At 46.7% G+C, this 23677-nt stretch overlaps 1 protein-coding gene across 2 annotated transcripts in view; it reads right to left on the bottom strand.

Annotated features, from left to right (window-relative positions):
* Positions 1–23677, bottom strand: part of SLC5A11 (solute carrier family 5 member 11) — a 672168-nt gene that overhangs the window by 287351 nt on the left and 361140 nt on the right. The window contains exons 10-11 of one of the 2 annotated variants that reach the window (XM_069647357.1): positions 13565–13700; positions 12937–13044 (exon numbers count right to left, since the gene is read on the bottom strand). In XM_069647357.1, the coding sequence (XP_069503458.1) occupies positions 12937–13044; positions 13565–13700 (244 nt within the window). Of the gene's footprint in view, positions 1–12936; positions 13045–13543; positions 13701–23677 lie in introns of both variants that reach the window. The other variant, XM_069647356.1, reaches the window with a different exon arrangement.

The following is a 23677-nucleotide window of genomic DNA, read 5'->3' as shown; positions in this document are numbered from 1 at the left end:
AGAAGTGTTGAAGACAGTCAACCAATTGATATAGAGGATTATTTATTGAAGCAACTCAGTCTATACCCAAGGGACCAGGTGCTGGTATGAACGTTTGTATGCACTTTGAGTACCCTCCATTTTGAAGGACCATATGAGGTGAAAGAAGTTACTCCCACAGCGGCTAAGTTAAAAGGAAGAAGAGCTTGGCTGCATTTGCACAACATCAAACCATATAAAGAAGAAACCCAGACCCCTCCTGCAACTACCAACGGTGAAGCAAGAGAAGAGGCTCCTCGCATGCAGCCTCATTTAATGCCCAAAGAGCAAAGACAAGGAAAATTAAGAGCACAAAAGCACTTTAAATTGAGGACCAATATTTTTCACCATTCAATAAGGAATAAATAGACTTGCAGTTATCCTGGAACTTTTTATATAGGCTAAAGGAACAATTTAATAACAATACACACATTACTGTATGCTGTTTTTACACATATATTGCAGTCTTATCCAGCTTTAGTAAGAAGACACATGAATATTGTGACGTTTCTGGGAAATCCCAAGAACAATTATATTATTTTCAGAATAATTATAGCCATCATCTTGCAGTTCTTGATCTAAATGTGTGATCCATGAAGAATTACAGAGTTACATATTCAGAGCCAAAACAAGATGATGAGATTTCAGAATATAAGAGGCTCATTGCCATCAAGAAAATCGATGGGCTTTCATGGAATAATACGTGACATTATTCTGTATTATGATTTGTTTTTTTCTCCTGATTATTATGGCATGTTGACATGTTACAAAAATGATGCAGATATGGTGGGTAACAATGAAATGTTTACTATTGTTCCTGATGAAGATATGGACAGCATTTTTTATAATCTGACGAGGTAACTATTTCAATTTAAAAGGAGTGTTGGGGAAGATCATGAAAATATAAACACATAATTTGATAACTTGGTTCATTTAAAAACAATGTATGTTATCAGCACATGAAAGAGGTGGGAGAGAGAATGCCAGATGAAAGCTGCTTCGTCTTTTTCTTACTTACTGTTTAATACCATATGCCATGAACGCAGCAAGGACATGTATTGCCAAAGAGATTCCTGTACATGATGCAATATGTCTCAATCATCTAGCAGGTACTGCCGCAGGGGACCCAGTAGCCACCTTGGTCCAGGCAATCACAGTATTGCGGGCTGATATGGCAGCTGCCACCACTGCCATACATCAGTGCATAGACACCATCCAAAGTGAATGCCATGCCCTTCCCCCTGACCCTGATTTCGGGGATCAACCTGTCCAGCCGGTCCCTCAGGCAGCACAAAGCCACAGAATCCTGTTTATGTACCCACTCCCTTTCCCTTAGCAGTCCCTGAGAAATTCCAAGGTGACCCCTGGAAGTTTAGGACTTTCCTAAATCAATGCAAACTCAATTTTTTATGTCATCCCGAGGCTTTTCCTAACTCTACTACTAAAGCAGCCTTCACTCTTTCGCATCTAAGTGGCATTGCAGCTGCCCGAGTTAATCCACTATTGGAGAATAACAGTCCAAAACATTATGATTTTGATCAAATAGTGGCTGAAATGACCAGAGTATTTGACAACCGTCCTAAAGCTCAAACCCGGGATTTGGAATTTTTAGACTTGGTTCAGGGGAAAGCCACTCTGGTTGAGTATATACCCCAATTTAATCAGTTGTCAGTAGAGACAGCCTAACCTGAAAACAAAAAGGCTGCAGTCTTTTACAGAGGTCTTACTGATAACATGAAGGATTCATTGGCCGTGGGTCCCACTTTGCCAGTCCAGTACCCAGAACTGGTGGATTTGGCCCTCCAGGTAGATGCCTGAAGGGCTGAATGCAAGACGGAAACTGGAAGAACTCCTTGCTTGTCTTTTTCTACCAGAGCTCCTGGGGAGCCCATGCAGATAGGAGGGATCCGTAGCGCAATCTCCTCCACAGAAAGGGAACAACGCAGGACTGCCAACGCCTGCTTCTATTGTGGCCTGAATGGTCGTTTTGTTAAAGAATGTCCGAGATGCCGAAAAAGATCTTCAGGTTTTCAAAGGCTCATCCCGAGACCTGGGGGCATGGATGAGCCTAACCTCGACCCCTTTGGCTCAGAACCAGTTACTATGGTGATCCAAGCCCTTTTGATCCCCACGAATGACATTTGATACCATGTCCAACTAGTAATAGATTCTGGTGCCACAGGCAATTACATTGATATCACTTTGGCAACATCCCTGAACCTACCATTATAGAACAAGAGTCGCCACAAACCAGTCCATGCTATGGATGGTTCTCTGCTGGTCTCAGGACCGATTAAACAACAGCACCACTGACACTCATCATTCATGATACCCACAAAGAGATAGTATCTTTTGACTTAATCACCACTCCCAAATTCGGTATTATCCTCGGTATTCCATGGTTCAGGGTTCATAACCCAATGATTAATTGGTCCTGGGGCCAAGTCTTTTTGGAATCACTTCATTTCTAGGAACACTGCCTGATAGCATTGATTCGCCATCTCAAGCACTGGTTGCCATTGCCCATATGACACTAGACGACCATTCGGCCATGTCACAAGAACTACCAAACCACATCATGGGTGAAATCACTCCTGGCATCCCTGTTGAATACCATGATTTCTCTAAGGTGTTCGACAAGGGCTGCACAAAACACCTCCCACCTCACTGGCAATACGACTGTCCTATAGACCTTGTCCCTGGGGCAGTCATACCATGTGGTCGCATTACCCCTTGTCCTCATCCGAAGACCAGGCCCTGAAAGAGTATATACAAACCTCCCTCCTGTTGGGCCACATTAGACCTTCCCAATCACCCGCAGCCAGTCCCATCTTCTTTGTACCAAAGAGGGAAGGTAATCTTCGTCCTTGTGTGGACTACAGGCGACTTAATCAGATAACAATAAAAAATGTGTATCCCATACCACTGATCAATCCCTTTCTCGATCAACTAACTCATGCCACGGTATTTACCAAGTTGGATCTCAGGGGGGCCTACAACCTTTTCGAATAAGAAGGGGCCACAAGTGGAAAACAGCTTTTTGCAACCGGCACAGACTGTACGAATACACAGTTATGCCTTTTGGCCTATGCAACGCCCCCGCAACCTTTCAAAGGTTCATGAATGACCTGTTCCACAATATCATTGACACGTATGTGATTGTCTACTTAGATGACATCTTGATTTCCCCCCCTCCTTTCAGGTACATGTAAAACACGTCAGGGAGATCGTCACCCGTCTCAAGGCCAACGCACTTATGCAAAACCTGAAAAGTGCCTTTTTCACACCATTGAAGTAGATTTTCTAGGGTTCCAGATCTCGTCCAGAGGTCTTTCTGTGAATCCATCCAAAGTCAGCACGGTCCTCAATTGGCCTATCCCCACCAATATCAAGTCTCTGCAATCATTTCTAGCATTCGCAAACTTTTATAGATGGTTCATCTTGGGTTTCTCTGCCATTGTTTCCCCATTGACCAAACTCACTAGCCCACAGAACCCTTTTATCTCAACCTCTACACATCAGGAGGCATTTGTGGCTTTGACAACTGCTTTCACTACTGCTCCCATATTACAGCATCCCAATATAGAGCTGCAGTTAGTGGTGGAGGCAGATGCATCATTCTATGCTTTGGGAGTGGTTCTTTCTCAGTCATGTCCAACCACTCCTACATCCAGTGGCCTTCCACTCCCGTAAATTTACACCAACTGAGACACATTATACTGTCACAGAGAAAGAACTTCTAGCCGTTAAAGATGCATTTCAAGTTTGGATACCCCATCTACTCGGGGGTAAACACCCGATAACGGTATACTCAGATCACTGTAACCTACAAGACCTTGCTGCCATGAAATGTGTCAACAGTCGTCAAGTCCGTTGGCACTTGTTTTTCTCTGCCTATGTTTTTGTCACTAGCCACCGCCCTGGTGTTGTACACGGTAATGCAGAAGCCTTATCACGTCTACCTGGTGGAGATTCTCTTACTATTTTTCAAGTCACTCTTTTAGACAAAAGACACTTAATTTGCCTATGTACCCCACCTACGTGCTTACTTACAGCTATCCGTCAGTGGGTCTCTCTCCATATTGACCTGGTACAGGATTGGAATCAGGTCTTCCATGATGGTCTACCCTTTGTTCAAGAGAGACTATTTCTACCCAACCAAGACACATTCAATCAAGCATTGGAATGGTCTCATGACGGTGTAATCAATGGACATCCAGGCCAAAAACGTACTTTGACCCTCCTCCAATGCTGGTGCTGGTGGCCTACCATGCGTAGGGATGTCTATGAGTACGTTAGAAATTGTTTCATTTGTGCCCAGTGCAAAATCCGTAAAGGACGACCCCTAGGCCTGCTCCAGCCAATGCCGCTTCCGCAAAGGCCATGGCATACAGTGACCGTGGACTTTATCACAGACATGCCAAGGGTAAAAGGCTATGACACGATCTGGGTGGTGGTAGACGCATTCTCAAAAATGGCACAATTCATACCCTGCACTGGTATTCCTTCAGCCCCTACTTTGGCCAACCTGTTTTTTCTTTCAGCGTTTTGTCTCTTCGGCCTCCCTACTCTCTTGGTCACAGACCGGGGTTCCAATTCACTTCAAAGTTCTGGCGGGCTCTCACAAAACTCTGGGTATCGATGCACGATTCTCATCCTCATACCACCCCGAGACTGATGGGCAGACAGAGCGTGTCAACCAAACACTTGAACAGTACTTACGCTGTTTGTCCCTACAATATCAACACTCATGGTACCAGGTCTTTCACATTGCTGAGTTCGCATATAATAATGCTCCTCATCCTTCCCCTGGTTTTTATCCATTCTATTCATTGTATGGTCAACACCCTTGTCTCTTGCCTTTTCCTGATCTACCTGTGTCACTCAGGGATCTGACGGGCATACAGAGTCAAACCCTTACCCATCTCCAGGAAGCCCGGGCTGTTATGCGCCGCTCAGCAGACAAGAAACCCACTCAGGCCCCTCCTTATGTTGTCGATGACAGGGTGTGGTTGTCCACCAAACATCTCTGTCTACCTGGTTGTCGGAAGTTACTTCCTCGCTTTGTGGGTCCCTAGAGGATCCCTAAGGTTATTAATGCTGTAGCTTATCGCCTTGCCTTGCCTGCAACTTGGTGCATACACCCTGTTTTTCACACTTCCCTTTTGAAGCCCTGTCCTCCCACCACTCGGGTTGTTCTTGTCATGAACACTGTGAGGGGGCACAAGTTGTGCCACAAGCAGGCTCCCACCAGAACCCTGAGTGCCTTAAAACCACTGCAAAAGGGCTCCTGGAGCCAGTACTGGTCTGTGCCCTGGTCTATATTGACGACATCCTGGTGTATTCCCCCTCTGAAAGAGATCATGTGGAACATGTTCGCTCAGTCCTTGCTAAACTTCGCCAGCACAAATTGTACGCTATACTCGAGAAATGCTCCTTCCATGTCACCGAAGTTGATTTCCTCGGTTTTGTTCTCTCACCAAAGGGAGTCAAGATGGATTTACACAAAGTAGATGCCATCCTTAATTGGCCGTCACCTTCTTCACTTAAAGGGACACAAAGCATTCTCGGCTTTGCAAATCTTTATCGCCGATTTATTCCAGATTTCTCATGGAAAGTCCACCCAATCACATTGTTACTGAGAAAAAACAACAAAAAATTCCAATGGACTGAAGAGGCGGAACAGGCCTATCAAGAACTCAGAAAAAGATTCACCTCTGCACCAATTTTACGACATCTCCGCCCTGATCTCCCCTATGTAGTGGAAACTGATGCTTCCAGCGTAGCTATGGGAGCAGTTCTCTCTCAAAGAGATCCAGAGAGCATGCCAATTACAACCCGTGGCCTTTTGGTCCCGTAAATTCTCACCGCCAGAACCTAACTATGCAATTACAGACAAAGAATTGTTGGAAATAAAATCAGCCATCAAAGTCTGGCGGCAGTATCTATTAGGGGCCAGACATACCATCACAGTAATCACAGATCACCAAAACCTTCAATACCTAAAGTCACCAAAATGAACATCACACGGTTCTGGATGGATTACCCTACTTCAGGGAACGATTATGTCAACCAAGTAAATATCTGCAAGAATTGGTAATGTCTGGTTATCACGATTCCCTGATCGAAGGCCATCCCGTAATTGCTAAGACTCTAGCCAAGGTTAAACTGAAGTATTTGTGACCAACCTGGCATAAGAACATTGCTCGATTCTTTCTATCCTGTGGGATATGTGCACAGAATCAATCACAAAAACAGACACCAGCTGGCCTCCAACAACCACTGGATATTCCACCGGCTCCCTGGCATACTCTTTCTCTTGATTCTATTACGGAATTACCTCCCTGTCAAGATTTTAATAACATTCTGGTGGTTGTAGACCTGTTCTCTAAAATGGCACATTTCATTCCATTCAAAGGACTTCCTAACGCTACCGGTCTGGCAAAAGCATTTCTTGAACAGATTATAAAACTGCACGGTTTCCCCTCAATCCTAATCTCAGATCGCGGAAGCCAATTTGTATCCAAAAACTGGAGGAAATGTTGTACCATGGCACAAATCGATGTTCGATTATCCACTAGCCATCACCCCCAAACAGAAAGAACAAACCAGACATTAGAACAGTATCTACGTTGCATGCTGCATCAAGTGGAAGAGAATTGGAAAGACTTGTTATGTATAGCGGAATACGCATACAATAACTCCATACACACCAGCACGGGACAAAGCCCTTTCTACACAATATACGGAAGACATCCACGTACCTCTGAACTAGACTCTCCCATGACCTTGGAAATGCCAGCGGTAAAGACTCTACACACAAGCATAACCCAAGCCTTCAAAAGGGCAAATTAACATTTACTGCAAGCCAAAGACAGACAAATAAAATTCTCGGACCGGCATCGAAAGGAAGCTCCCGATTACCAAGTTGGAGATGAAATTTGGTTGGCATCAAAACATGTGCCCATAAAAGGTACCCGGACCTTTCGTCCAAGATATCTAGGACCCTATAACATCGAATCAGTGATAAATCCGGTGGCCGTCAAGTTAGCCTTACCACCAAGCATGCAAATTCTTCCGGTGTTCCATGGGCCTCATTACGGCCCAGGCGGAGGACCATGGTGCTGCTAGCACCATGGGGAATTACCACCCCATTCCGAGGTTGTCGGGGTGGTAATTCACCATGCCGCCATGGCCCTTCCCCATTCCCATGTTTACCCCATAGGGCTCAATGGGAATGGGGAAGGCGCTAAGTACGGTGCCGCAAATTGCGCTAAGTACGGTGCCGCAAATTGGTAAAACCAGCCGTTAAGGTCGGGTCCCGCAAAGGGACCTCGTAATTAGGCGCTAATAGGTTAACGGCGCCGCAGCCTTTTACGTTGCCGTTAACCCATTAGCGCCTGGGTCGTAATGAGGCCCCATGTGTCACTTGTAAAACCTGTACAACCAGGAACCTGCTTCTTAACACCTCCACAACCTGTGCTAGTTGATGGAGAGCCTGAATTTGAAGTTAAAAACATCCTGGATTCGAAACTTACCAGATCTAAGCTATACTATTTAGTGGACTGGAAAGGGTGCAGGCCTCAAGACAGAACTTGGGAACCAAGTGAACATATTCACGCACCACGTCTGATCAAGCGGTTTCACCTGGATAACCCCACCAAACCCGGACCGGACAGGAAGGATACCATGAGAGGGGCCTTGGGGGCGAGTGCTGTCATGACCACTGTGAGGGGGCACAAGTTGTGCCACAAGCAGGCTCCCGCAAGAACCCTGAGGGCGTTAAAACCACTGCAAAAGGGCTCCTGGAGCCAGTCCTGGTGCCTTTGGCACCAGGTTCATATGAAGGAAGGAAGGGCTGTTCAAACTAGATTCCATTTATGTACATGGGCCATTAAATCCAACATGGAAGCACCCACACAGTCTAGTTCTAATAACCAAGCCATGTGGTCTAGTATTTTGGGTGTGGCAGGCCTGGAACTACTTTCCCTGGTACTACTTTACCTGGGTTATATAAACCACACCCTGACTGCAGAACACGCTTCCTGTTATTCTGCAACTAGCAGCGTGACGCTCACCATGTCCAGCTCCTGGTCTTCAGCATCTTCCTGTAATCCTGCAAGAACAAGAATAAGATTATTCTGTTTTACCTGAGAAAACACCATCCAGCACTCAGCATCTCAACTGGGCTGCAATCTGTGGAAACCAAGAGAAGAAGAAACATCACTCACCTGTGAGTACTAGCTTAAGGACTTCCAGCAAACCGCTACCACAGCTGCTGTTTGGACATTGCAACCTGCATTAACGAGAAAGGGAAAACAATATTAGAAGTGCGCTTCCAAAACATCGAATTCCATCAGTCTTACCTGAATTCAGTCACGCTACGCCACGCTTCCATCCGGAGCACCACAGCAACATCTGCAAAGGAAAAGAGACATATTCAGGTTTGCTTTCAATATTAAACAACCGCACAGCGCTGTACTTATCTTAACAGATTCCGGGGGCCTGTTTTATCGCGCTCTCATCCACTCGCAGCACCACAGCGGCCTGTGAGGAGAAGAAGAAGAAAAAACAGGTTAGCTTTAAAAGACAATAAAGGTGCTGCACTTTGCACTTTCTCTTACCTAGAAATGTGCCTCTCCGTCCGGCATTCCAGCATCAAGACCTTCGCACCTGGAAAGAAGGAGATAAAGACATTAACGAATTCCCAGCATAAACAGAACAAAGACTTACAATTAACAAACCTATCTGCCTACCAGAAAATTCGGGGTCACAGCAGGCCTGGGCCCAAGGAAGGCGTACTGCACCAGTGAAGCAACTCGGGCAGCTCGCCAACAAACGTCAATCACCCCTGCACAAGAAAAGCGGGACGGATAGCTCACCCTACAAATAACTAAGGTGAGAAAAGGACCCACTGGGAAGGGAATCGGTCAGAGAGAGGTGGGAGATTCACCCATTAGAGACAGTTATCACAAATCCTCCCTTCTGTAATTGCAGATTCATTATTCAGCACTGGGCAACTACGCATCCAGGGTTCCAGATCTCAGAGCCTTCCAGAAGCCCCCGGGGATATCAGGTGAGCGTAACAGTTCTACCCTCGTCTCCTATCCTGTGGGGTTCCCCGGATGAATATGAAGTCCATGAGATTCTTGACTCCCCTATCAGGAGGGGACGTCTGTATTACCTGGTAGATTGGGTTGTTTTTGGCCCGAGGAGAGGACCTGGGAACCCGCTGGTAACGTTCATGCTCTGCTCCTGATGGCCCGTTTTCATAGGGTACATCCTTCTTGCCTACGGGGGCATGAGACTTTGGGGGGGGGGTTTCTGTCACGCATCCAGCACATCAGTTCATAACTCCTACTCAAAACACTCATGGTACTCATGGACGCTCTACAAGTCAGCGACATAGCGATTGAGTTGTACGCCGCCTCAGATGTCAACCAAAAAGAGGCACTACTTCATCACAGAAGTTGTACCCGTGGCGACACTGGCTGTGTTTCAGAAGGCAGCTGCCATGGAAATTGGGGGACACGCATACTGTGCGGCCGTCTGATCACGTGACATGGACGCTACCACGTGATCGGGTAACCAGACGCTCCACTCAGCGCTTCTCAGCTGTGTCCTTTCCCAGCTCCTAGCGTTATCTCTTGCATTTCAAACTCTTGTTTCATCTGGATTACGACCACATCTTGGTTTCACAGAGTGCTTTTTGGAACTCTACTCGGCTAAAACAACTAACTTTCATTCAGATTTACACAAACTGCATCTACCTTTGGCAAAAGCTTCTACGGACTTCTTTACAGTAACGTTTTGCTATGGCACTCTACTCTTGTGCTCCTGGACACACCCCACCTCGGTCTCTGTTATTTGTATTGCCTTTGGATTTTCCCTTTGCATCACGCACGGCCTCACTCAGGCCCCTATACCTGGGTCCTTGTCAGTCAAGCTACTACTATCATAGTGGTACCATGTCACATGCCTTTTGGACCAGTTATATAAGTCGCTGGTTCTTCACTGTTCACAACCCTGCACCACCCTAGTGGGGTAACTGCTACCTGAAATCAGGGACCCTGTCCTCTTTCCTTCACTTACATACCATCCTCAGTAAAACAACTGGTAGGTGCCATTGCCACTTGTCTTTTTATGGTTTTGTGCATTATACAGTATGGTGATTGATCCAGTAATATCCTGTTTCCATTTCAGATACCTGGGGACCTGGTACTCTTGTTCCAGCCACTTGTGGCCTCAATAACCGGTCAGCGAGTATATACTTATCTCCCTAACTGGTGCTTGGGGACGGAGGTATACATAGTCTACACGGAACTCAAGTCTTGACACCTATGAAGACATTCCAGATTACCACAAACTGTTCAGCAAGACAGCAATGATAATAACATCTATATTCATGCCAGGACTACAGACTGCAGTGAATGCCAAGTGGCTGCAAATAACCAGATGGGAGCTGTTACAGACAATCAATGCAACAATAAAAGGATTCAATGCAGTCAGAGAAGAATTGAGAGCCACCAGGTTGATGACTCTCCAGAACAGGTAGGTCCTGGACTTAATCACAGAAATGGAAGGAGGCGTGTGCGCCAAGGTCTGGCCTTCTTGCTCTACATATATATATATATATATATATATATACCATCCTATTACGGGGGAAAATTGAATCCTGATGAAAGCAATAACTATGCTGACGACCCTGCATATGAAGATGGAAGATGAAGTTGATCAGACAGCAGGAGATTACTCGTTTTCATTTCTGTTATCATGGATTCTAACTTGGCTGGCCAATGCTTAAAGTAAATAGTGGGGTATATGATGAATCCAAGGAGTTTGTCCCCGAGGGGGAGCCACCCCTTGGGGACTAGGGAGGTGAGCCCACTATGTTTAACACCCAATAGGGGGCAGGGCAAATTGGATCCCACGGGGGTGACCCCCTTAGGAGACAGGAAATCCCCAGAAAGGGCTATAAGTTATCCTCTATTTCCCTAAACTCCTAATACCTTAGTTGGCTATGTGGAAGCTGAGATCTATGATAATCTAAAACTTCCTGTTTAACCGGTGGTTTGGTTTCCAACCCCAAGTATCGACAGTCCTCACCTGAATCAACAGAACAGTGGATGGCGCAAGCCCCCTGGAGGAACATCAGAAAAGAGCGAAATTGCGAGAGTGAAGCCTACAGAGCTCGAGAGAACCTGAGATCCTCGTGGGAGAGAGAGTATACCATGTGTGGTATTCCCAAAGGTGGGCACCACTGTGAAAAGGTCAGAGCACCTGCTAAGCAAGGGGCCGGAAGGGCCCAGCTGAGAGTAGCAGAAGAGAGCAGGAACCTATGGAGAGCTGAGGCTGAGAAACTGGTCTACAGGGAAGCTGCAACCAGAATCCTTCACAAAGCTAGCGGGATATGAGAACAAGCTGTGTCTGAGCTTGAACCCAGTTTGCAAGTCGCATAAGTGGCTCTACACCAGGCAGACTCACTGCCCCTCCTGGGGAGCACCACACAGAAGACAAAGATACGCAGTGGTTCTGGGGAAGTGCAAGGAGGGTGACAAAGCCAAGGCAAAGAGAATACAGAGAAGCCACAAAGCACAGAGAGCACAGAGACACCCCTAGGTGGGGAGAGCACAGTACAGCCCCAGAGTGGCAAGAGCTGCGAGAAGCCCCAAGGCAGAGTGAGTCCAAAGAGACCCCAAGGTGGAGAGAAAACTGAGCAGCCCCAAGGCGGGGAGAATACCAAAAAACCCCAATGGTGGCTGAGCACAGGACAGTCGCAGAGTGGGGCGAATCATGAGAAACCCTGAGGCAGGGTGAGCCCAAAGAGACCCCAAGGCTGGTGAGAACTGAGAAGCCCCACAGTGGAGAGAGATACTGAGAAGTCTCAAGGGGGGTGAGCACAAAGAGGCCTCAAGGCAGGGAGAACACTGAAAAGCCTGAGAATACCCACGGCAATGAAAATACAGAGAAACCCCAAGGTGTGCAGAGCACAGAACAACCCTACAGTGGGGAGAACCATGAGAAGCCCCAACGTGGGGAGAGCACAAAGAGATCCCAAGGCGGGTGAGAACCCAAAAGCACAAGACGAGAGAATACAGAGAATCCCCACGGGGGGGGGGGGGCACAAAAGGACCCAAGGTGGGGAGAATACTGTGGAATTCCAAGGGAGGGAAAATACAGAGAAAACTGAAGGAGGGGAGAACAGAGAGATTATAAGGTGGGAGCGGGAAGAAACTCAAAAAATCCTATAGAGGGGGAACGAGAGACTGAAATCCGGGACTAGAAGGGATAAAGACTTTTGATAGACCTGAATTGCGAAGGAAAGAAACTGTAAAGAGACTAAGTGCATGTTTGCGAATACACGTGAGGGGCCTTTGGTAAAGAGACACATGGGTGGGGGGTCAGAAACCAGCTACCGTCCCTATATTCGGGCAATAGCTCAGAGTATGTCTTTGTTGTGTTTGTGTTTTTGTTTGCAGAGATATGGAGATAACTCAGGATAGAATAGGAATCTGGACAGAGGACTTCATTTAATGTAAGACATCCTTACAAGCACCCTTTTACGCATTTCTTTGAGTAGGGCTAAGGATCCTAGCCTTAGGAACAGGCAGGCCTTTTTTTCATTACAGAAAGAATAAAGAAGTGTTTGGACACCATGTCTTCTTGTTTGTCTCTTGATCCAGGTCTACCACATTACTTAAGTGTTTTCTTTAGTTAACAAACATTGCCAACTTCAATTGATTATTGTTCATGCACGATGCACACTTTTCTTTCCATTCAGTGGTCCCTACCACTCTTTATGAGTTCTTAATGCAGAACACAAGCAGCTTGTTGTTTCCATGTGCATTATAGGTGGCTTTGATAATGATGACAGAAATGCTGCTGTGGGCATTTTGCATATAATGGGAAAGGTCTTACCTGTAGGTAGAAGCTCAATCACCAGCTTGGGATAGGCAATGTCTGAACAGCCGGAGGGGTTACTACAGATGCTGTTACAGGTAACTGGATCAGCACAAGCCACTAGATCTGTTACAAAGAACACATGATACCAGAAAAAGTTAATAACTCACTTCCTATGATGTGTGTAATAGTTTGTTAGTATCACGAATGGCAACAAGCACATGAAGATGCAACATGATCTAAGACTCCTGTCTAGAAGGTGGCATTGGTCCATTCTTATTCCATGGAGTATGCAAACCCTATTGAGTAAATATGGACTCGATTGGTTGGGGCGCGACAACCTTTGCCCACTGAAGAAAATAAGAATGTTAATCTTTATGTGTTCTTAAAAGAAGGGAATTACATATAGTCCATAATAGAGACTTATGGACAAAGACCTTCATTAAGAAACAATGATTACAGGGCTCTAAAGAAGCACCAGTTTAACCTCTGAAAAATCTGTCAGAAGATACCTGTTAAAAAAACAATGCATTAGCCACCAATAAAAAATAAAATCCTAAATAACCACTAACAGTTGAATCCTACAACATGAAATGTCTTTGATAGCCAAAGGAGAAAGGCAAACCTGTGGAAAAATGGTGCTGACCTGGAAACAAGATTCGACTTATCATTCCTGGAAACACCATGATGAAAAGGGGTAGAACCTTCAGGTATGCCGCCAGCAGGGAACCTCCTTTGGCATGAGAAAGACTTTTCGCTGCAAGAGACCTCTGTACAATCACCTGCAAAGATGAAATTGTATGAGTTACCACTAGTGTCAAATAATATCAAATAACAGAAGTTTCCTGCCTGGATAAGACACAGAAGAGGGAGCAATGGTGCATAGAAAGATATATGGTGGGAGGTTATTAGCCACCATGTTATTTGACAAAATGAAGATTGGACCCAGGAAAATGTTCACTGGCAGGTAACATTAGAGAATCTTAGGATAAGGTAATAAAGACACCAAATGAAATACATGTCTGCTTTATCAGTTTTTTTCAGGAGCAATCTTGTGACTCACAGCGAAGAAAATATTATGCCATCCCTGCTCCAGGTTAAGATGTAAATGAGACCTCAAATGGCAGACTCCTGGGTAAGACATACTCAGTCATTGCTTAGAGGAGACACAGGTGTGCTGTTACGAGCAAATGTGGAACATTTACACCTGAGCTTGGCATACCCTTCGTCTGGCATCCTTGTGAACACTGCATGATAGAAGGGCATACATAACACACCCCATGCAGTAGGCATCGGAATGCTATTGAAGCAAGGAGCCTGCACGCTCAACTTCCTTCAGCTGAGCATTAATATATCTTAATCTACATCAAACTCACTCAAGTATCTCCCTTCCTTATGTTATTAATAAAAATCTGTGTGGCATAGATTTCCCAAAGGCCATATACATATTTAATAGCACAGTTTTAATTTGTATAATTACCAGTTACTCCAAAGAATATTTATATGGAGCAAATGCAAACTAGAATTTCCGGTTCATTATTGCACATATCGCAGATATCACACATATGGCCTCTAGCATCTGCCCATTCATTTCTTCCACGCCATCCGGCAGAGCGCATTTCTTTATTTTTTTCTGCATTTCATGCACTTTCTCCAGGTGGCCAAGTTGGGCTGTGGGGGATGCAGTCCTTTGTGTATACACTACAGCATGGCCGCCTTTGCCTCGCACACAGGAGGGCCTTCCCTCCCCTCCCTGCTACCACACTGATTGCCCTGTTTCATGCTCAAATGGTCAATCACGGTAGACGGCAGTCTATGGAGGCCTCCACCCTAGCTGCATGACTCCCATAATCCCTCAACATTAACTGTGTTAGCTAGAGCTGTTGGGTAAATCATCTGGATTGCAGGTTGCAGACTTCTGTTTGAAAGGGACCATTCATCAACAGAAACGTTTTTTTTTCTGTTTTTCCAAATGTGATATGCCTTTAGTCTTTTAAAACCAATTTACATTGTTATCAAATTTCTATAGACAGTGTTTCATGTTTCGTGCAAATATTCGTTTCCATATGCACAACTGACTAACGAAGTAAGGCACTTTGTGAGCCTGAGTAGTTAGTGGGGCATCATCTTGCCTTCCCAACCACAGAAATTCTTTACAAATCTGTATGAAAGGTGTACAGTAATTTGTCCAAATATATTGGCCCTAGGTTATTATAAGAATTCATAAATCAATCCAGGACTTCAAGATATGCCACACTATCAAGCAAAAGTCCTCCTGTGCCGAGAAAAACACATAAATGTACCACCCGAAAGCTTTGCATGTTTGCATGTTCAGTATAAACAATGGCTTTAGTAATCTGCTCAGAGGCCAGGCAGAGCATGTTTCATGACTTTGGGGTTAAAACACTCATCTGAAAAATGTGTTAGAAAGAACAAATATCCCTTATCATCACTCATGTGGCTGGCAAAAATATTCAGATATGAAACATTATTTGAAAGGCGAAAGGAAACATGCCAGTAAGAGTTCATGCGCCACTGGAATTGAGTAATTCAGTGGCTTGGGTAATGTGCCTCTTATACTTTGCTTTAGGACAATAATTGCATCACAAAGGTAACACCACCGAGTATGATAATCAGAAGCCCTTTGCCGCTGCTTGCCCTTAACATTTATCTGGCCTGCCAACAGAGCAGTGACAACACTTACAGCCTGCAACGGAGTCCACTGTCTGGTACTGGAAACGTGGTCCGCGTGACACACCAGGAACCTCTCTAGACAAGGGAATGATAGGCCTGAGGGCTGTATGGAGATGATCCTCCCGTGGTCACGATCACATGGCAGGGGCCAGTCACCAATCACAAACCACTCCCCCGGCTCCCTTAGATGGGAGCCACTACAATTAACCCACCAGCCCTTCCCCCAAGCAAGGGACACCAAAGCCCCTTCCAATACCCTTACAGACTGTGAGGAGGTAATGGCAAAGCTCCTCTGGACTGGAAACCGGCATATTTCTGCAAACTCTGCAAGGATATGTGGACCTGTCTGGGCCCGCTGTCCCTGACTCGCTTACAAAGCCCTAAAATGTATGAACTCACTAAACAACTCAGAGTATCATAGGGAACAGGAAACCAGCATTAGAATCGCCCATGTCCGCTCCGGCTCCCGCCGAACTCTCCCAACTGCCTATTTCACTGCGGGCCTCCCACCATAACCAGGACTCTCAACTGGCCGGTACCACCCCTCCTCTCCAGGGCCTCTCCCGCTGTCAGACCCGCTGTCGTGGCGGCAGCGCTTCGGTCGCGTAGGCTCCGGGGCCTGCTGCACTTCATTGACTGTCCGCCTTGACACAGACCGCCTCCATCCACTGGACTTTCTCACCTGTCACTAACCACCCAGTCCCCAACCTCCTGGACAATGGCTGTGGAAACCGCCAGCTCCTTCCTCACTGCCGGTGCCTTCACTGCCTTGTTGACGTCTGCCTGCCTACCACCTCCTGACTTCCCACCAGGAAAGTGCTCTTCAACCAGCAACAGGTCGCTCTTCGGCTGAGTCTCCCTGCCCAGTCCTGCTCTTGTTCTGCCTACCTTCCCCAGACCCCCTCCTTCCTGCTACGGCACTGAGGCTGCGTATGCTCCGGCACCTGCTGCACATTATTGACTGTCTGCCTTGACACAGACCTCCTCCATCCATCAGACCTTCACACCCGTCATTGACCATCCAGTCCTCAACCTCCTGGACATTGGATGCCGAGACTGCCATCTCCTTCCTCACTGCCAGAGCCTTCATTGCCTTGTCGAAGTTCGCCTGTCTACTTCCTTTTGACTTCGGGTTTTCCCTCACCACCATGAAAACCCTCTCCCACTAGCAACAGGACGCTTTTCTGCTGAGGCTGCCTGCCCTGTCCTGCTCTTGGACTAGCTTCCTTCACCTGACCCTCCCCTCCTGTCCTTACCACCATCCGCCCTCCACTATCTTACCCTACCTTCACCTCTTGCCTGACCATCCAGTCTCCCACCTCCTGGACGACTGCTACTGAGACCTTCAGCCTATTCCGCACAGCAGGAGTCCTCCTCCACCACCATCAGGATGCTCTGCTACTGAGGCTTCCTCCCCTGTCCTGTCAGTGGACTGTCTACTTTTACCAGTCCCCCTCCTTCCTCTCAGTGGTTTATTTACCCCCCCCCCCCCACCTGTGCCCTCTCCTGGCTTACCCTGCCCTCTCCCACCAGCATCAAGACAACGTACCTCCTCCTTACCCCATCTCCTCTCCCTCCCCTTGCCTGCTTGCTAATCAATCCCCTCTCTATCATCTCTGCTCATCACTCTCTCCTTCACCCTCTGTCATGCGCGTTGCCAGACTCTCCTCTCCTCGATCAACTTCCTCTCCCCCCCATCTCCCCCTTCTCCTCTCTCTTCCTCTCATCCTCAAGTCTACTCCTTGGACTTACCCCTTCCTCTGTTCACCCCTCCTCCCTCCTACTGTCCCCCCTTTGTCCCAACCTCATCTGTCCCCCTACTGCCGAACCCTCCAGTCTCATTAACATTGCCCCCTGGAACGCCAGATCCCTCTGCAATAAGACCGCTGCGGCACTAGACATGCTCTTCCGACTTAACCTCCATTTGCTCTGTATAACTGAAACTTGGATTCCTCTCATCAATTCTACTGTACCAGCTTCTCTCACCACCCCCTCCTCCTCCCCTCCTCCTCCTTCTCTCATGTCTCATGCCCCTCTGGCCGCAGAGGCGGCATTGGTCTCCTCTTCCACCCCAAATGTCTTTCCTCCACCCCTATTCTATCTCCCCCTACCTTCCCTTCCTTTGAAAACCTATTCAAATCCTTCACCTCCCCTCACGCTATCTCCTTCCTAATTATCTACAGACCTCCTGGCCCCCACTTTTCCTTTTATGAAGACCTTGATCACCTCCTCTCTCTCATCTCTCCCTCTCCTACTCCCCTCTCAGTTCTCGGAGATTTCAACCTCCCCCTCTTCAATTCCTCTCAACCTTCCCCTCTCCTCACCATACTTGACGCCTACCTTCTTTCTCCCCTCCCTACTTACTCCTCTGGCTCCACTCTTGATCTCATATTTATCTCAACCTTCTCCTCACCTGTTTCTTCTCTTCCCAACTATCTTTCTGATAATGCTTTACTCTCCTTCTCCCTCACTCCCCCTCCTCCTCGTCCACCCCTTCTTCCCCCTCTTCCTTCTCTCAACGGGATCTCCGCAACTTTAGCCCTTCCCTCTTTTTCGACTCCTGCTCCTCTTCCCTTCCCTTTCTCTCCAACTTCTCTTCTCTTTTGGCCAATGACACCCTCTTCTCCCTGTCCTCCTCCATCTCCTCCAGTCTTGACCAACTCTACCCCCTTACCTCCTTCCGCCCTTCTCGCAAACCGTCCCAACCTTGGCGTTCCACTCACCTTCTGTCCATGCGTCGACTCCTCCGTCGCCTTGAATAAAACTGGCTCAAATTCTGCTCTCTGTCTAACCAAACTTCCTATTTCTCATATCACTCTCTCTATGGCTCTTGCCTCAATTCAGCCAAATGTTCCTACTATTCTAACCTTATTCACTCACAAGCCTCACACCCTCGCCGTATTTTCCAAACCCTCTCTCGTCTTCTCTTCCTGCCTACTCCCGACCCCTCTGCTAACTCTCCTCTATCTCCTTCCGACTTTTCTGACTTCTTCTCTTCCAAAATCCTCTCCCTACGCCAAAACATCCTACTCTCTCCTTCTTATTCCCCTCTTTCCTCATCTCTCCCCCCGTCTGCATGCATGTCTAATTTCTCTCTTGTCACTCCGTCCAGTGTTTCCCTTCTCCTGGCCAAAACTCATCCTACTGCTGCCCCCTTTGATCCCCTTCCCACCCTTCTTAGTCCCAAGATGTACCCGCTCCTCATTCCCTACTTAACCACCTTCTTCAACATTTGTCTCTCCTCCTCCACCTTTCCCTCAGCCTTCAAACACACTACTATCATCCTGAAGAAACCTTCTGCTAACACTCTCCTTGCTTCCAACTTTCATCCTATCTCCCTCCTTCCTTTCCTCTCTAAGCTTCTTGAACGCCTAGTCTACTCTCAACTCTCAGCTTTTATATCCACTCATTCTCTCCTTCCCGCCTCTCAATCTGGATTCGACCCTAAACACTCCACTGAGACGGCTCTCACTTATGTGCTCAACTCCCTCCTTACTGCTCGCTACGCTAAGCAATCCTCTGTCCTGGTCCTCCTCTACCTTTCTGCTGCCTTTGATACCATTGATCACCCCTTACTCCTCAATAGCCTTGCTTCTTTTGGCTTAAAAGGCTCTGTCCTCAATTAGCTCTCCTCTTACCTCTCTAATCGTTCTTTTGCTGTCTCCTGGGGAGGCCGCACCTCCTCCAACATCTCCTTGGACTATGGTGTCCCCCAAGGCTCTGTACTTGGCCCTTTTCTTTTTTCACTTTACACCTCTCTTCTTGCCCCTGTTATCGCCCCATTCGGTATCTCTCACCATTTCTACGCAGATGACCCCCAGCTTTTACTCTCTTCTTCTTCTTTCACTCCCGACCTCCATCTCAATTTATCTTTCTGCCTTACGGCTATCAAAAACCGGATGTCATCCCACTTTCTCTCCCTCAACACTGACAAAACAGAAGTCCTTTTCTTTGCTTCCAACACACTAGCCCCCCTTCATCCACTTTCCCCCTTCCAATCTCCCCATCTCTGCTCACGCTTGCAATCTAGGTCTCCACTTTGACTCCTCCCTCTCCTTTTCCCACCATATTTCTCTCACCTCTCGCACCTGTCGCTACCATCTCTCCTCCCTCGCATTCCATGCCTCTAAACTCTTAATCGCTTACCTCATCTTCTCTTGTCTGTTCTATTGCTCTTCTCTTCTTTTTGGTCTCCCTGCCTCTCACCTTGCCCCCTTAAATCCCTCTACCACGCCTCTATCCGCACACTTTGCCTTCTTGCTCCTCGCGACTTCATTTCCTCCTCACTCTCTTACCTTGGCTGGCTTCCCTTTCACTCCCAACTTAAATTCCAATTCCTCTGTCTTGTTTTCAAATCCCTGCATGACCTTGCCCACCCCTATTATTGTCTCCTCTCATTCTGCACTCCCTCTCGGTCCCTCCGCTCTGCTGATCTCGTGTTACTCACTGTTCCCCCATCCCCATGTGCCGCGTCGCGTTTCCAGTCCTTTCAGCTCTTGGCCCCCCTACATTGGAACTTATTACCTCTTTCTATCTGCTCCATCCCCACCTACTCCTCCTCCCGCACCTCCCTGAAATCTCTTCTTCTCCATTCTCCCCCGACCTCCCTCCCAACCTTTACTCCTCTCCCACTACTTCCCTATTCTCCCTCCTACCAAACTTCCTACCCTCTCCTTCCCTTATCCCTCCGCCTATTCCCCTTGAAACTTCATCCTTCCCCTTGACTACCTCCTCTTCTCCCTTACTCCTTACCCCTCCCTCACCTCTTCCACCTCTTCCACCTAGGTAAATTGTACTACATATTGTTTCACTGGTTTGTTTCATGATTGTAAATATGCTTCTTTCATAATTCTTGTATCTTGTGGTTATATTGTAAAGCGCTTTGGATTAAAGCCCTATATAAACCTAATAAATACAATAAATACATATCTTTAACCATCACAAAAGCAGCAGACAGGCTTGTTCCCTGAGGTCATGTGAGGCTATAAGCACCAACCAATCCTATCTCTCCAAACATTTGAGCCCACACTCAAATCTCCAGCAAGGGGAAAGAGAATCTCCTTATATAAGCCAAGGAGTCATTGGAGGTGTTGCAGGAGGAGACTAACATTTGGAAAAGGTTGGCGCCTGCAGAGAGACGAGATTGGGGAGAGATGGAGATGGTTATAGCAGAAGATGATAATATTAGTAAGAATGCAGAGGTAGTTACATCAGCAGCTGGTGAAGTCAGTAATGAGACAAAAGTGGTTCATGAGGAGTTGGTGGTCTCAGAGACAAGGTGTATATGGTTATACCAAGAGATGCGTGTAACCATGATGTAGAGAAGGTGGTTATGTCAAAGTAATAGTAACAGTGACAAGGAGGAGTGGCCCCATGAAGAGTTGATCAAAGGTGACAAGAGGTGACAAATGAAGGTGAGGGTGCATGAGAGAAAGGAAAATTAGTTGGTCAAGGTGTTGTTAAGAGAGTTAGAGGTCTGGGAAACACTCGGGAAGAAGGTGGTAACACCAGTGGGAGGACAGCTCCAGAAGCAGGAGATAACATCAGGACCCATACGTAGAGAGGAGGTGGTAGACAGTGGCAAAAGAGGGTGTGAACATCAGGCCACCAGTGGCAAAGAAGCAACAAAATACTTGGAAGAGAGCAGTATTGAGTAGGTGGGAGGAAAGCAAAGAAGACCAGGAAGTGTAGCAGAGAGAGGAAGACCAAGGCGTACACAACAAAAATAGGAAGGTTCCTTCTTGATAGCCTGGACCATTCGGTCAAAGGAGGAACATGACGGGTCAGAAAGGAGATAACAGGATCAGAGAGATGAGACAGAAAGAAACAGGAAGGGCCTGGAGAAGCGCATTGCTCAAAGACCACCTCTTCACTTCTCTTTGGCTGTCACAGTAGAGACTCCTCTTGCTGACTCTGCGCTGGCAAAACTTAATTTTAGATAATCTTGGGATTTAGGTTCCTGAGAAATTCTGCACATAGCTAGTCATCGGGACAGCATACAGGAACCCTAATTGAACTGAGACTTGCTAACAAGGGTGGACGGAACACTCTGATATGGAAATGGCTTGCTATAGACTCATGAGTTTGACCCATGGCTCGGGAGGGCTAAAAACCCATGGAGACCGCCAAGGGTATTGTGGGACCACCCATGGTTGAAGAGGACCCACTGAGAACTGTGGAGAACCATTCAAACATTGTTACCATGAGTTTGAGAAGATTCAATTTATTTTTAGGTGATCCACTGTGTAAATAATTGTAAAATAAAATTGTGACACCTAAACCTGAAGTCTTGGGGTCTTTAATTGTCCCAGGTATCCTACGAAACAAGCCATAGTGGTACATAGAGCACCTACCACTTCTGCACTCTAAAAACCGGCAAATGCTTCCAAGAAACAAGGAACCAATTGACACATAGGACCCTATCCCCTGCTTCCTCCCACAAACATCAACTAATGCTGTTGGATCCATTCACCAGCAGAGCTGTGGCACAGGAAGGATCACTAGTACTATTTTCTAAGATGTATTTTCAGAAGCAGCTCAGTGGGAAGGTTCTGAGAGGCTAACCTAGTCCGAGAGCACGGTTATTAACACTTAGGCCTTCATTATGAGCTGAGCTGGTCCAGAAATACCGGCATCTTGTCCGGATCAGCTCACTCCGGGTCTGCCGGTAGGGGCTGTGAACTACCAACAGGCCTGACATGCGGGTAGTTCAGGCCCCTTCCGACAGATAAATCACTGAAGCCCCGGCACCGTTAGCACTGGGAACTTACCGTTCTGCTGCTGCCTGTAATATCCCGCTATTACCAGGATATCGGGCGGCGGAAACAGTAAGCCAAGGATGCCTGTAGGCCGCCAGTACTACCGGCGACCTAAGGCAACCTCATAATGAGGCCTTAGTCTAGCCAAACTCCATTAAGATAACATAAACTGAGCAGAAAGGCAGACTTGAGGAGTGAAGACAGTGATGTGTAAGTACAGTTTACCACACATGTGAACAGTCAAGATATAGAGGTAAACATAGATGTATACAAATATACTAATTTATTAGTCCTTAACCACCAAGCAGGTAAAAAGTAAGAAAAGCATACATCACCCAGCACACTTATATACACATATATACACAGTTGGTAATATCAAAGTGAGAATACCTACACTTTACACTAAAACACAGTAAACACTGTTCAGTAAAGTAAAGCAATGAAACTGTAGCAAGTAAAGAACAATACATTAAGACATAAACCATTCCTTATAAATGTATGTCAGAGGGCTAACGTTAATAGTACTTCCCTATCAGGTAAGTAGGCCCAGTGCCTCAAGAGAGTTCAAATTCCATGTAAGCCTTGCGATGGGAGCTGGAACCACAAATGTTCCCCGGAACAACCTTAATAGTTTAAAAACACTGTTGGATATAACAGGTACGTAACAATTTTAGGGGTACACTCAATTCCACTGTACTAGTTGTTAGCCTATGGGCAATTTTTGGCTAGAGCACCACTGATCACAGCAAGGCAAGAGAGTGTTAGGGAGTGGAATTTGCACCCATCCAATCCTTATGGCGGGAGCAAGCACGAAAACATGTAAGTACACTTGCATCCCTTGCTCAGATTTTCCAAGTGGCCATACCTGGGGCACTCAGAATAAATTGATTGGGAAACGTACTTCTGCCATTGCTCCTTTTGATGAATGTCGAGGGGTGGCAGGTACAATGGCTGAAGACAGTTGCCTGGTTCACCCAGGAGCTCTCACAGCTACGTCAAAAAAAAAGAGCTGCACTCTCTGCCTGGAAGAATAACCCCAAAGACACCACTAAAGCAGCTTTTAAGGCCCTATCCACTGAATACAAAATCTCCATAATCAAGGCTAAGGCGTCTTCCTTCAACACTAGGATTTCAGAAGCCAAATCAGGGACCAAAGAAATCTTCTCCATCTTCTCCATGGCCATGTTCCAGCTGAGCTCAAGGAAGCATGGGTTCGTCCGCTTATCAAAAAACCCTCCTTAGACCCTTCGGTCCCAGGGAATTATAGACCCATTACCACTGTCCCATTTTTACTAAAAATCTTGGAC

Source organism: Ambystoma mexicanum, chromosome 2q (assembly GCF_040938575.1).
Source record: "Ambystoma mexicanum isolate Mex_15411 chromosome 2q, UKY_AmexF1_1, whole genome shotgun sequence".
NCBI classification, from domain to species: Eukaryota; Metazoa; Chordata; class Amphibia; order Caudata; family Ambystomatidae; genus Ambystoma; species Ambystoma mexicanum.
The sequence above is the reverse complement of the archived record's forward strand: the minus strand, read 5'-3'. Positions and strand labels throughout refer to the sequence as shown.